Below are 15,760 nucleotides of genomic sequence, written 5' to 3'. Positions count from 1 at the left end.
TCTGTATATTTCCCACATGACTGGACCAAAAGAGTTTTATCCTGACCTGTGATTACAGTTTTGACATTCCAATTTCTGGCAGCATTGGTAAACTTTCATCACATCAAAGCAGCTTTGTTCTGTGTTGGTGGCAGCTGAAGACTGCCCCAGTGGGTAACATTTTAACACTTGAATGTGCATTGCTTCCTTAGAAGCCAGGCCATCAATAACACCAGTTTTCAGATTACTTCCTCCTGTTTCTTAAACTGCTAATGAAGAAGTTTTGTTTGGTTATTGTAAATAAAATGCACAGTCCTCCAGCCATGAAAATGGAGCAAGGGCAATGGCACTAAACTGCTGTATGAAAGCAGAGCATCTATGCTAAAGCCTCACATGAGCTGCTGTTAGCTAAGTGTGCCATGTTCAGACAGCGCAGTACTGCCACAGACTCCAGCATGTGAAGGACAGTCAATCCATGAAACTAATTCTAGCACCTTGTCAACACATTTTAATTTTGTTCTTGTAACAATGTCTTCTGCTGACAACTACCAAGCAAGTAAATAAAGTGAAGCAATTCTGTCAGCACCATAAATAATACCGTGGAGACACTGAGAGTGCTTTCTCTGATTAAGCCACCTGTTTTTCTGATGCCTGTAGGACCCTAATTAAGTCAGAGACTTCTAATTCCAGGAATTTTGACATAACCAAATAGGCAGTGCAGTTCAAAAAGCCCAGTCTCCTCAAAAGTGCTCTCTGTAAAACAGCCATTCAGCACCCTCCAACATTACCTGCTTCGTCCATTGCCATGGACATTATAAAGTCCACAGCTTTATAGTAAAATGCTTACGAAAATCTAATATAAAATATGTTACTTTTAAAAAATAGGCAAGGTCTGCAAATAAAATGAAACAACTAACACAAAATAATACAGAACAAGGCTCTGCAACTGTTTTTGGTTATTTCTTGAGTTCTTTTTTTTTTTTTTAAATAGAATAGGTTAGTGACTCCAGTGACTCTATAAATCAAGCTTACGTCTCCAGGTTGTCACCCTCCAATACTGTTTGCACGGGCAAATAGCCAAGTCGGGGATGCTTTGCAAAATACTTCTTTGATCGGAACTTATTCTTCAGCACCTTTGTGAAGTCCCGTACATCTTCCCCAGATGTTGTCTTAAAAAAGTTAAAGAAATTAAATTCAATAAATTATTTAATTCATTAAATTAAATAATCATTATTATTTAATATCAATATTAATGATTAATAATGCTGGCACTGCCCTGAAAAAGAATACAAGGAAGAATTTTAAAATGTTAACGATGCTAAAACTGCCTTTTTAGTATCCTGAAATAGGGTACAATAATAACAATAATGCATCTAAAAATTTTCTTCTGGAAAAAAACAGCAAGGCATCAAATTCCCAGCAAAAAAAGTATTTACCAATTAGTTTACAAATTAGAAAAAAATTGAAAAAGGTTCAAGTTTTAAGTTACACATTTATAACCAGTCCTACAAAACATAAAAATTTAATTTTTCAGAAAAATAAAAAAAGGCTTATCAGTTTGTCATAATCAGTTGGAAAGATACAGCCCTCTATATTCACTAAGTTCCCCAAAATACTCACTGCCTTCCATTCTAGACCTACAATGGAAAACTTTATCACAAGATGGGAGTGATATGTGCTAAACCATTCTCAATGGCCAAGCTTTTCATAGGCATTTTCTGCCACTACCGGTATCATTTGAGAGTGGAAAAAAAAACCCCACAGATGAAGTGACAGCCAGTGTACAGCCACTGTTCAAAGGTACAAGCAGGACTGATAAGAACAAATACTGCCTGAAGTAACAAACTCACAGGCTGATTACTACCTTACTCCTTGCTACTACAAGATAAGACTAGGACAAAATTAGCCACGAGATTTTTCAAGTCTAAATTTACAAGTTATAATCACCATTTTCCATCCCTCCCAGCATCTTTTTTACTGACTGATGAAGCCTCTTCCAAAACTGACAAATGCTTAGCCCCATCCCTCCTGGTTCCCTACCCCACCCCCCCCCCCCCCGAACACAATTAAAATTTAAGCAACTGCTTTTAAGAATTAGTTTAACTGAAAATAATCACAGCAATAATGGCAGCACTGCTCTGGTAATACTGTTCAGCTAACTTCTACAAAAGCAGGGATACATGCAAGCATAAAATACAAGGTGAAAATGGCAATAAGGAGATCTGCAGGAAGAAACAGTAGTATATAGTGTGTTTTTAAAGTATATGTGCTCAGACTGTGCTGAGTAGTTCAACAGAACAGTCCACTTCCCATACAGCAGTTACTATTAAGCATTTCCTCTTGCAACTGCAGTAAAGAAAAAGTGGACATTGGCCTCCTGAGTTAGCTGAAGATTTGCAACAGCTTCTACAGATTTCCAGTCCAATCTCTGTAACAAACTACAGATTGCATTTCTGTACCCTCTGCTTTAGGAGAAGCCTGTTGCCAAAGCGGATGGATAACCATAGGGAAAACAGAGAGAAAGATTTTTTCAGTTTTGTAATCTTTTTCCCTGATATACTAACAAAGAAGCCTAGAAGCAGGCCAGGCAAACTATTCCCTGATTCTATTCTCTGTTATCAAAGCATAAAAATACTTCCCTATGTATTTTAATATATGCAGTTACAAATACAGTTACAAATGCAGATCAGACAAATAATAGAAATTATAGGTAACCAAACTGCTGTTGGTAGATTTCTCATATATGACATTAACAAGTAACAACTGAGCAAATTTCGGATTAAGAGGTGTTTGAACCCCTCAATTTTAAGACAAGTGGATTTTGGGAGGGCTCACAAAATCGTTCTCGGAAACCATCTACTCCAACCACTGCACCATCCAAAGAAAGAACATGAGACACCTCAAAGGGCTGCTTATTCTCACGCAACAGTAACTCAAACAGATGGAACTCTGTCCCAAGGCCAAGGAATGAAAATTTTAGTACCTACACATTATAGAAATAAATGTCTACTGAGCTGCCAAACTCTTCCTCTGGTGTATTCTTTATTTGGTATGACAGCCTGATCCAGTTCCTTTGGAAAGAAAACTAATATGACTGTGTACTGATTGAGGACAGTAAATACTAACCAGTGAAATATGAGCAGATTTGAAAGAACTATTTTAATCTACACGCAAATAAGATACAACTCTTCAAAATATTTCTTCTACTTATTTTTGCATATAACCACATTATACAATCCAATCCAAAATCATGTCAAGGTACTATAACATTTTCCTTTCAAAAATCAATAGCCAGGCACTGCTGTGTAAAATCTATCTTCTAAATTAAAATAAACAGGTACTCTGCACATTTTCTTACATCCTGACATCTTGACTACTTCCACATAAATCAATAGCACAAATACCACCATTGTTTCAGAACTTCAAAAGCAAAGAAAAAATCCTTTTCTTCACTGAACATTCAGCCAAAGGACCATGCTTTCAAACTCAATTTAAAATCTCAGTTCTTAGAGCAAGACAAAGTTCAGGAAGGAAAAGAAGGAACATATAAGATCCATGGCTGCCACACATAAATAACTAAAAAAACACCTGTACCAGAAGGTCTCAAGAAGAAAATATGTAACAACTAACAAACTGGCATTAGCACTCTTCAATATACCAGCCAGGCATAAATGGAATCATAAGTAACAAATGAATACCAGATAAAATTTCTTATAATCCAACGCAAATTTAAGAACTGGGATTTCATGGAAAGCAGTGGAAAAAAATGACTATGCTGAAACATGTTTTTCATACATAAGCTAAAAAAATAGTTTCTGTATACTTTTCATCATCATCATCATCATCATGGCTAGGCTTCGCGAACGAAGATTTGGGAAGGCTCTATCCACATTTGTTACAGGCACGCTGGTGGCTTATGAGGCCAATACGTGACAGACATATCCGATTGCAAAAGGCACAGTAGAAAGACTCCCTAGATGGTATATTCTGCAAGACATGATTCTTTCTGCGTTGCCTTTTCTCCTCGAGAGTGATCCTGCGTGTGTTCTCAAAGGCATCAGCAGCGTTATAGATGGTGTGTCTCCAGGCCGCCCGATTGGAGGCCAGAGTAGACCAGTTATGTTGATCAATATGGCCAAGGCTGAGATGTTGTTTCAGGGAGTCCTTGTATCTTTTCTTCGGGGCTCCTCTCTTGCAGCAGCCAGTGGCAAGTTCACCATAAAGCAGGATCTTAGGGAGACGGTGGTCCTTCATCCTGGAGACGTGCCCTGCCCAGTGCAGCTGTGTTCTCAGTAACATGGCCTCAATACTTGTGACTGCTGCTTGCTCTAGAACAGATGTATTGGTCACAAAATCTGACCAGTGGATGTTTAAGATTGTACGGAGGCAGCACTGTATACTTTTAGTATATTGGAAATAGAACAAGCCTTCATTGGGAAAAAGTATCACCAAGAATGTAATAAAGCAGTTAGAGAGCTCTAAATTAAATAATATATAATATAAAAATTATAACAAATATATGAAACACATGTGAATAAATAATATAGAATACTTAAAATACAGACATACATTTAATGTTATTTATTTATTACTATTCTCTTTTTCAAAGAAAAATTAATAATGGAGGCCCAAACAATTTCTTATTCCTTTATTGCTCCAATCCCATTTTGTTAACAGTGAAGTGTCATGCCTGGTGCACTGCTAAGCATATCAAGATGAAACCACTGACTTATGTCAGTTTGTTGTTTATAAAACACTGAGGCTGCTTGATGTTCAGGAATGTATCTGTCTTCTCTGGATGTCAGTAGGAATTCAATTTTCAGATGACTTATCTAGAGCAGAAGTCTTAACAGGCACTATTTCAGATAAGCTGTATTGTGCCTGGAAAAAATTCACTCTAGGGTAAACTACCATTCAACCAATAATTTCTGATGTCTTGACTATCGTGTTCTGAGCTCTTCCAGGGAAATAAAATTCTGGTCATCTGGAAAATGAAAGGGTTAACCTTTGCTGCCATTGTTTTGTATAGAAAGGCTACCAAAAATTAGTTCCCTAAAATAAGGAGCTGCGCCAGGTGAGTGGCACAGAACTACAAAAATTGATTATACTTTCATTATGGTAAGGAAATAAGTCTACTTGCAATGAGAAAATGTTCAGAACTGTGATTTGATGTTTTTACATTACTCCAGAAAAGCTTTTTTTATATTCCTTGCTGTGGAATATAGGATTTGCAAAGTGAAAACAAAGAGAGAGTTTTCTTTTGGAGAATTAAAACTGATGCAGTAAATATTTCCATCTGAAATTCAAAGATCCATTGGTACAGAAAGCCACCTTAATATAACACAAGTGACACTATTGAGAGGATTTCTGTTCCAAAACAGCTAAAAATAAACCATGTAGATAGTTACATAAGAGCATTCCTGAATTAGATGCTAGGAAAATCTTACATCTTACACATCTCTGTGTAAAATTCTACATTAAAAATCCTGTTTCTCCATCTTTTCAGAGAAAGACTAGATGAAAAAGGTGGAATACTAACTAGAATAACTTTGTATTTCTATTGCTTAAGAGAGAGTAATGTTTTCAGTTGCTTGTTACACCCATCTCTAAATCCTGGGTGAAAGAAAACCAGACATAACTCAAGTCATTATTATTAATTTTTTTGCATTTTCAGCATCAAAAAAAACTAAATTGCAAGTTAAGAAGAATGCTGAATGGCATTACAGATAGTATACATATAGCTATGTGGAGTAAATGGTCATACTCTGAAACTGTGAAGCAATTATTACCTAATGCAAATTACAAAACTCATTAAAATGGAGAACTGTCCCTTTGTAAATTTAATTTTAAAAACAGATTCTCCATTAAACCATTCTCCAAATTATTTTAAATTTAATTAGAAGTTACTGTGCTTCTGAAAAATCCCTTCATACCCTACACTTAACTACTTACCTGAAGACAATTAAATGGTCTTGCCTCCACCTGTGACTAAGCTCCAGTTCTAAATGTCAGCTTAATTAACGGAAGCATTTTCTTACCTATTTATTGCTAGTATTCTTGATATTAATGTATTAATATGCATTAGCAGCAAGAAAGAGAAGCTAGGTTTATTAATGAGTTCATGCATTTGTACTCTGCTTTTCAACACTGGCCAAAAAAGTAACATTTTAACATCAACAGCTTTTAAATTTAGTTGAAAAGGTAGAGTAGATGCACTCTTCAGGCTATCTGTACTGTAATATAATGGATTCTACCAAACAATTTACTGGCCTTTGGTACGTTTTCTTTTATTTCACAGACCTAGGTCCATGCTATTTTTCAGGCATTACTCATTTGAAACATATAAGCTATTCTACCAATTGGAAATTCTTGACTACTGTATTACATTAAACGAATTCAAGTTTAGCAACAGATTAGCACACCAACCAACAAACAGCAAGGATAAATAATACTGAATTCTTTTTGTGAAATCAATTCTTTATTCCTGACCTAGTGCAGATGAGATTAGTTAAAACAGATTGCATGTGGGTACTGATTATGGAAGTTTAACAGGCATGTAAGTCTGTTCATGTAATGGGTCATTTCTTTTTACAGAAATGGAGCTAGCAGAGTGTACTTACAGCAGGACCTCAGTAAAATTCCAGCTCTCATATTCAGATTCCAAATTAATGGGGGTCAGTGCTGGACCTCTAATTTTACGCGTCACCTAAATTAAATGCCGTTTCTTTTATTCTGCTCTACTTAAAACTGCCGCAAGTTTCTTCCTTTACCTCCTATACACTTGCCTTCCTTCAGTCACTCTAATCATCTTACTTTATTTTACACTTAATATTGCTTTAAAACTATATTCTTTCTGTAGCAGTAACAGAAACCTTCATTATAATACAAGCCATCCCTAGTCCCACGGACAAGAGAGGATTCCAGCCATTTCCAGAATATGTTTTTCTGTTCATCAGTCTTTAGTTTTAAATGAGATGGTTCACAGTTATGTAACGTGAACGTGTTTAACAAGAACTGAAATTTTCTCTTAGATATCAAATCTGCTGCTTCGGAAAAAACCTGGAATTCATCAGAAATATACCATCCTATTCTAGGGATAGTACCATACCTCATACCAGATATAATCTGTATTTGACTGATTCAACAGGAAGGTCATTTTATCCTGCGGACCAGCAGCATTATCTATTTCGATACCCCTTACACTTTGATTTCTGAATTTTCAGTATATTTTAGGTAGTAACAAAAAATATTTCTGTTCCGCTACAGATAAGGTTTGAGAGAACATTATAAGGAGAAAATGAAAAATGAATCCAAGAAAAATACATTCCAAACATGTTCAAATTTTTGAATTATGTTGGCTAAGGAGGCAAGTAAAAACTCAGTATCACCATATTTTTAATGATGTCTATTCACAGACCTCCAGATCTTGAGGGTTAGAAAATGGAAAATGGAAAAAATGGCCCTATATCATACCACAAAACCAGTACAAAATAAACCAGAAAATGATTTCTGAAAAGAGAAGGCATGAAGAAAAAAAACAGTGACTAAACACAACAAATATTAAAACTGGCTGAAAATACAACAAACATACTTAAAAAATATTCTTCAGAGTATAGCCTGACATGCCAATTTATCAATCAAATCCTAACATTAGGATACAGAATTAATGAAAATAAATTAACATAACTCATGTTTTCTTCTGATTATAATGGAGTGAAAACAGTACTTCATAGAATTTGAATTCTGTTACAAGACACAAGCCAGGTAAAAGAGAGGGAAAACACAGGTAATAAGTCCAACAACTACAGTAAAAGACAGTCAGGTAACTCAATGACTTTTTGCTATTCTAAGAACCCAAAGAACCTTCTAACACTATTGGAAATCAGCTCTATTGAATAATCTCTATTTACATTCTGGTCTGAATTTTTCTGAGCAAACACACCTTTCAGCACTATTGTATAGATAACATAACAGTTATCCCATTAGTTTATTTCTGAGTTAAAATTCTTGAATTTAAACAACTATGACAAAAAAGTGAAAGTGCTATTTGCATGTAGCCACCCAGCCACTCCTCCACCTAAGAAAGACTCCTAGAAATCTCCATAGAAAATTGTGTTTGAAACACCATTAGGAAAATACTGTGTTCTAAAATTAGTTTGTGTTAGCTACTGCAGGCAAACCTCTCACAGAGGTTAGAAGATTTTTGGTTAGAAACTATCAATTCTATTTTTTTCAGCTACAAACCAATTTTTAAATATCCCTGTCAACAGTAATAACTCAGCAGAATGAAACTCAACATATTTCCAATCACATTTTCATGAAGCAAGCAAAATGTTGGACCTGAAAGCGAAGATCACACACCTCTCCAAAAATATTAAAGTGCATTACTAGAATATAAATATTTTTTCCTATGGTATAGCAATAGTGAAGTGAGTCCTTTTTCTCTGACATGTTCTCACCCTTACAGTGTGTGTGCAAACGCAAGTATACAAGTACTATAATTACATTTAATATTCAAGCTTTGTTTTTACAAAGAAAAAGTGAAGTTCAAGTTCTCTCACAGCTGGATATGTCTACCCATTTCTATAGAATCCAAATACTGTCCACATAAAATCAGCAACACTAGCAAAGTCCCTGATGCCTTCCAAAGAGAAAGGTAGGAATACAGGCCCTACTAAACATATGAAAAAGAAATCCTGGCAGAATAGTGAAGTGACGAAAGACTCCGTAAAAAATTTAGACCTCAAATAATTCAAATAATGATTGTTACCTCTTAGAAATAGTAAATTAGTACTCACAGGTATACAGTACTCCACCATTGGATAATGCAATTTATGCCCCTTTGCTGTACGGCCAGAAAAGAAACAGCTCTGACAGACATCATAGTTGAAATGTTTTAAGCTCCGATACCTATGGGGACATTAAACATAGTGATTAAAGATTCTTAAGTCTACTTCTAATTAAGCCTCACAAACCAAATTACTCTCTGAAATGGTGTCACCTGGTTTTCAGCAGCAACGCTGTGAATTTGTTGGGATTAGCTTCAAAAGAACTTTGAAGTGTGTGGGTGTGTGTGACCAGGATGTGGCACAGCCAACACTCATCACAGCTGCAGACCCAGGGGCCACTGCAGTGCCACTGCAGCAGCTGTGCGGGAACACAGGAAACCTGCAGCCCTCTTAACCCACTTCACAGAACCTCCTGACACTGCACACCTCACTGAGTGTTTAAAAGTTCCTGCCTCTATATCCATATAGAGAGCCATTGTCAATCATGTGTTGCCTAAGTCACTTTGAAGCAGAAAATCTTACGGGCATCAGCTTCATAGATGGACTGTGAAGAATTTATAATTTTCAAGTTTTTACTGACTTTAAACCATATTGGCTTTAGTTTTTCTTTTCCTCTATTTAGTGTTCAGATGGTATCTCAAAAAACTTTTATAAGCCAGACTGGTTTGCTTTTAGATGCTTTTACCCTGAACAGTTAGCTTAAGTGTTTGTAAATAATTTTGATGCTCAGAAATTCCAAACACATTTCAGAAAATTAAATTCTTGAGAATTCATGAATTATAAAAACAATACAAAATTCAGTTTAAAAAATTACAATGATATATTTACTTTTGGTATTTTTTTTAAGAGACTATTTACAAACAAAGTAACAAACTTATACAGTATCCCTTGTATTAAATGTAGTCACCGGGAGCATGATTTATTTATTTAGACCAGAGCAGACTAAAGCAACAATTCAATTCCAGATTCCCCCCACTGTTTTTATAGTATGGTTGTTCTGACTGGATGAGATTATATCATTGGTATGAAACTAAAATGAGCAAACTTAACCAAATTGAATAGCTACTGAATAGTTAAATTGCTTCCTGAGAGCCGTTTTCAGTACCCATCCACATTTTTTTCCCTGCTGAGTTTTATGTTTTGTTTTGCAAGGGAATATGTGTCTATAAATGTAAAGGTTCACTTTAAAGGATGCTGATGCAGCTGTTTATAATTTTTACTCAGAGCCTGTGCATTAAAGGGCCACATTTACCTTCTGCTAAGATGTTAGAGGCTTTTGTTGTTGCAGATCTCTAACTTCATTATAGAAATTATTTAGAATGACCCATTCCTTTGTCTTCCTTTCCCTGCTTTTCTATCTCTCTACCCTCCTTCTACACATAGTACAGACAAGATTCATCATCCCCAACTTAGACAACTAAAACATATCTGAGCTGGAGCTTTGTCACTCTATGCTCCCTCAGGCAATAATAAAGAAAAATAAAAACACTTCAAGAAATTTCATCTCCTCTTAAGACAGGCAACAAAGTTTGATCAGATTTATTACTTTTGCAAATACATATCTATATTTATAATGACAAAAAAGAGGGTTGCTAGCTCAGTCTTGTAAGATTGACTAAAACCAGCATGCCTAAAATTAGGTGAGATGAATCTGACCTCAGGATTCATATTATTATCCTGTAAAACGACTGAAAGATGGAGTATAGAAAGCACGGGGTACCAAACTTATTCATCTGCCAAGATACCTGAAGAAAAACCTTAGAAGCACTTACAAGAAAGACCTATTATATTTTTCCTAAATAATACACTAGACTCCATGACCACAGTAGAGGAAAAATCCAGTTATTCTTAGCTCTAGCTGTAGCCCCTGCTGGGATTTTCTGGGGGATATTTTGCATCATTTTGCACATGGGAATAATCAGTTCACAAATGCATGCTAGTTGTAACAGTACTCACTAAGGGTACCAACTACAGTTTAGGAGAATAACATAGAGAATATTCCCCATGTAATTTTTTTCTTTTGCAATTCACACCTTTCTTTGAACAGATGAAAGTTAGATTAAGTTCAATGCTTGAGACAGGAACTGTGCAAGCTGCATCACAGCAACATATCAGTGTTTGTTTTAAGCAAGGAAAGACTAATGTTGAAGGGTGTTTAATGTTGCCTGGCATAAGTTAGTTTCCCAAGCCCTATGCAAGAGAGCAGACAGTCAGTCCACATTTTTTCTTACTGATCACCTCCTTTTGACCTTGTGCTTACAAAAACCATGATGTGCATTCATATTTAATTTGTTATCTATTGGCTCCAACAACACAAAAACACCTGATGACAGCCTGCCCTGTACCTCTGTCAGTCACTGGCTGTCTAACAGTGGTACTGCAGCAGCCAGAACTGCGCTAGCTCAGGCCACACCACAGGTGACAGATCCTATCTTAAAGCAGGAAAACCCTGGAAAACAGACAGAAAAAACTGCATTTGTTGGAAGGCTTAAAAGTGTGGATATTTTCAGGGAAACACTGTACCTAACTGCCCTTCTCTTACCTAAATCCGACAATTGGACACTCTTTACAGATGTTGCACTTGGCCTGATGTTTCGCTGTTTCTGCAGCTGCCACGCGGTGTAGAACTGGTAGCCACACCATAGACTGTGGTTCTAAGCGCATCCAATCTATAAATTGCTTTACAGTTATTTCTGGCTTATTGTGATTCTGTGGAGAGAAAGAACCCACATTCAAATTAAAAAAGAATAAATAATAAAATAAAACAACACAACAGCACACACCCAAAAGCAAATTTTCCTTAGAATTCTATGGAAGAAGACCAAACAACAACCTGTGTTAATCCTTTCCATGACAGGTTCATCCAAAACCATTTACAAGACACAAGAAATAACCTTGATCAACATGCAAATAAAGAAAACAAGTCAGTCAGTAAGACTATAGGAGACTAAAACAGCTATGATAGAGTAAACAGACAGTAATAAAGGTGGAGGACATAATAAATGAGTAACAGAGTCCCTTATAAAGCTGTCTTTGAACTGAAAGGACTTGAAAAATAAGTATGAGCATGAAAGGGAAGCACTTTCTGCATCTCAGACATGCTAAAGACATGGTTGACTTTTGAGTTAAGATCGATGACAAAATGCTAAATGTCAGTAGTGCTTGCATGTGCCTATTGCTTGCCATTAGACTCATGTAATTTTTTTATTATGCTTGGAGCTCACAGTATTCTTTCTAGTTAGCACACTAAACACACACACACAAATAGCAAACAGGCAGGCACGTAACTAATGAGAAAGAAATCTCCCATTTTATAGGCAATTGCTGCAAGAATAAAGCAGAGCTAAAGTATTAACGTGATTGTTTTAAAAAGCAAACAAACATGTCTCTACATTTTCTTTAAATTGTAACCACTAGAGAAGCCTAGCTGTAAAGGTATTCTATTCATCAACTTTGTCAGCAATAAGAACAGAGGTCATATTTCTGAGCTCACTGGAAGTAAAAAAAACAAAGCTTAAAAATGAAAACTATTCTTAAATCGTAATGCATGACAGAAAGAAATCCTAGGCTTCTTAAACTATTTATAGTCCAAGTTGATTTTTGCCAGTAAAAGGGAGAAGCATGAAAAAAACCCACATTCTTTCCTCACCAAGAAAATACTTGGCTGAGAACTGTCATGCAATTGCAAATTTTGTCTATGCTTTTTTAATTACCAGAGACTGAACTTGAGCTATTTGTGTGAGATGAGGGGTGCAACCTCATTATCAGTATAACTGTAATAACACATCAAGTGTTTAAATGCTACCTTGCTAGTACCCCCTCACCTATAATTGAATAGCATGGGAGATGGGGACTTAACGATCATTCCTCTGTCTGTCACTAACAAATGAACAACTGAATATTTCAGTATGACTTGAACCACTCAAGGCCAGTTATAGCTATGTCAAGCATCATCCCTTATTGTCTGAAGCAGCAGTGTTAAAACATAAGGGAAAGTTTTACATGGTTAATGGGTCAAATCAACTTCCATAAGTATCTACTAAATTATTCATAACCTGGACAAACACACTTCCAATTCTAATCACCTGACTCCAGAAATTAATCTAATAGTTCTGAAAAAAGCTAGTGCAACTGCATTTTTCAAAGCACTGGACAAAAAAGTAGAAATGTCTATGAAAGAATGGCAAAAGAAAAATGCTCTAAAAGGTCCCTAAAATCTTTAATGTTTGATTCAATAAACTCCAAAATATCCAAGTCATTAATTTTATACACACCACAGTGAATTTTTAATCCACATACAATTTCTGATGATGTTCAAATCAGCCACTTTCACAGAAATAATACACAGAAGCAGTATAGCTATCAATAGCAAACAGTTGGAGCTTTAGGCATCCTTGACAAAGTCAGTTAGTTGTGTTTCATTACAACATCCTGTTTTTAATTCTCATCTTTAAACAGACAGATGATCCTTGCAGCCTCATTAACCCCTGGCATGTAGTGTGGGGCTGAACAGCAGGATGCAAGAGCTTAATTCCATTCTGATCTGCTGCATAAAGGCTCATGATATATTAATGACTAAGCTTGAAGTTTCATGCAAGTGAAAGCTCTTTTGTCAGTAAAATAATTTCCTGGTTCATAAGGTCAAAAATTACTACCAGCATCATTCTCTTGTTCTGTTGAGATTGTGTCTTGTTCCAGCAGGGAAAAGCATGTTGTTCTCACAGTATTAGTTTGCTTTGAACAATGCAAAGCAGGGTAATTGACTGCTACAAAATTTTTTAACAGCTTTTAGAGCTGCAAACACTGTCAAAATCACAAAGATTTATATATTCGTTTGGCTAAACATAATTTGTTTCATCCTGTCCTAAACCATAAACCATCTTTTACAGCCGCATTTTCACAATAACTTCCCACACTTAGTTACAGGGGCATATTCATTTCTGTTCAAAACTCAGGGGATGTTTTTAAAATTCCTCTCTTCTTTTTACATCACGTACAAGTGAATCTTTAGACTTCCCAGAGGGTTTTTTTTTCTCATGAAGGTCTTTATCTTACCTGTTGGAAGCAGCTGCGCACACTGGGTTCAATGTTGCTCCCACCAAAGGCTGCCACTTCACCAAGCTGTCGTGGAATCTGGATAGCATCGTGAAGCAGAAGACCCAGCTGCCTCTGATCACACATTTCTGTAGGGCCAGCCACCTCCTTGAAGAGGTCTGCAACATCAAAAAAAGGCATCGTATCATTTCATTTCCACATACATCCCCTTTCATTCAGTAACGCTGCAGCTCGAGCTTTTAATATTTTTGTTATAGTCATAGTTACATGGCCACAGACCCATTTACAGGAGCTTACCTTAATTTAATCTTGATAACTTTCAATATGTTTTCTTCATTTGTAACCATACAAATGAGAAAAATAAGGCCAAATGAATGAAACTATACAGCTTCTTATGGCACATGGTACCCAGGAAGGTGATTTGAGGCAGCCAGCACAGCTTCACCAGCAAAAAGTCCTGCCTGGCCTTCTATAATAGAGTGACTACATCAGCGGACAAGGGAAGGGCTACAGATGTCACCTCTCTGAACTTCTGTAAGGCCTTTGACATGGTCACCCACAACATCCTTCTCTTTCAACTGGAGAGAGATGGATTTGATGGGCAGATAAGGAATTGGTTGGATGGTCACATCCAGAGGTTAGTGGTCAATTGTTCAGAGTCCCAATGGGCATCAGTGACAAGTGGCGTCCTTCAGGAGTCTGTATGAGGACAAGTGCTATTTAATATCTTCATCAATGACACAGACAAAGGGATCAAGCATACCCTCAGCAAGTCTGCAGATGACACCAAGCTGAGTGGTACAGTTGAAGGGATGCAGGTGCATCCTGAAGGACAGGATGCCATCCAGAAAGACCTGGACAAGCTTGAGAAGTGGGCCCATGGGTATCTTACGAAGTACAAGGCTGAGTGCAAGGTGCTACACCTCAGTCTGGGCAACCCCGGGTATCCAATACAGGTTGGGGGATGAAGGGACTGAGAGCAGCTCTGCCAAGAAGGACTTGGGGGTCCTGGTGGATGAAAAACTGGACGTGTGCTGAGAAGGTGTGCTCGCAGCCCAGAAGGTCAACCGTATCCTGGGTTGCATCAGAAGAAGTGCAGCCAATAGGCTGAGGGAGGTAATTCTGCATGCTCTGCTCTGGTGAGACCCCATCTGGAGTGCTGACTCCAGCTCTAGGGTCCCCAGCACAGGGAAGACATGGAGCTGCTAGAGCAGGTCCAGAGAAGGACCACAAAACTGATCATAGGAGAGATATTCCATCCCTCTGAAGAAAGGCTGAGAGAGTTGGAGTTGTTCAGCCTGGAGAAGACTCCAGAGAGACCTTATTGCAGTTTTTCAGTACTCAAAGGGGGTTTATAAGAAAGCTGGAGACAAACCTTTTTAGCAGGGCCTGTCACAATAGGACAAGGGGTAATGGTTTTAAACTAAAAGATTTAAACTAGTTATAAGGAAGAAATTTTCTACAATGAGGGTGGTGAAACACTGGAAAAGGTTGCCAAGAGAGATGGTAGATGCTCTATCGCTGGGAACATTCACAGCCAGGATGGAGAGGGCTCTGAGTAACCTGATCTAGTTGAAGATGACCCTGCTTATTGCAAGGGGGTTGGTCCAGATGACCTTTAAAGGTTCCTTCTAAATCAAACTATTTTACATTTCTATGAAGAATGAAATATTTCAAAAATCCATATCTTATGCTAAAATCTATGCCATCCTTCAGTTGGCTGGGGACAGAAGCACATTTGCTCTGAAGAGAGACTAGAAGTTACCACGAGTCACAACTGGCCATGTGAAATAGCTTAAAGCAAGAGCAGCAGCAAGAAAGACAACTCAAGCTTAACAATAATCACATTTTCTTCATGGATAACCATGTCTGCTTCCATGTCCTTTCCCTTTACTGATTCCACTTTCTTAAGGTAGGTGTCAAGCCCTGCAGTATAA

General features: G+C 37.1%; 1 protein-coding gene across 9 annotated transcripts in view; it reads right to left on the bottom strand.

Annotated features, from left to right (window-relative positions):
* Positions 1 to 15,760, bottom strand: part of UTRN (utrophin) — a 368,491-nt gene that overhangs the window by 29,219 nt on the left and 323,512 nt on the right. For all 9 annotated transcript variants that reach the window (XM_051811059.1, XM_051811060.1, XM_051811062.1 and 6 more), the window contains 4 exons: positions 13,824 to 13,981; positions 11,311 to 11,477; positions 8,778 to 8,889; positions 1,012 to 1,148 (listed from right to left, as the gene is read on the bottom strand). In XM_051811059.1, the coding sequence (XP_051667019.1) occupies positions 1,012 to 1,148; positions 8,778 to 8,889; positions 11,311 to 11,477; positions 13,824 to 13,981 (574 nt within the window). The remainder of the gene's footprint in view (positions 1 to 1,011; positions 1,149 to 8,777; positions 8,890 to 11,310; positions 11,478 to 13,823; positions 13,982 to 15,760) is intronic.

Source organism: Manacus candei, unplaced genomic scaffold (assembly GCF_025592945.1).
Source record: "Manacus candei isolate 608988 ecotype Guabito, Panama unplaced genomic scaffold, ASM2559294v1 h1tg000081l, whole genome shotgun sequence".
NCBI classification, from domain to species: domain Eukaryota; kingdom Metazoa; phylum Chordata; class Aves; order Passeriformes; family Pipridae; genus Manacus; species Manacus candei.
Note: the sequence above shows the minus strand (reverse complement) of the source record. Positions and strands in the feature narration are given on the sequence as shown.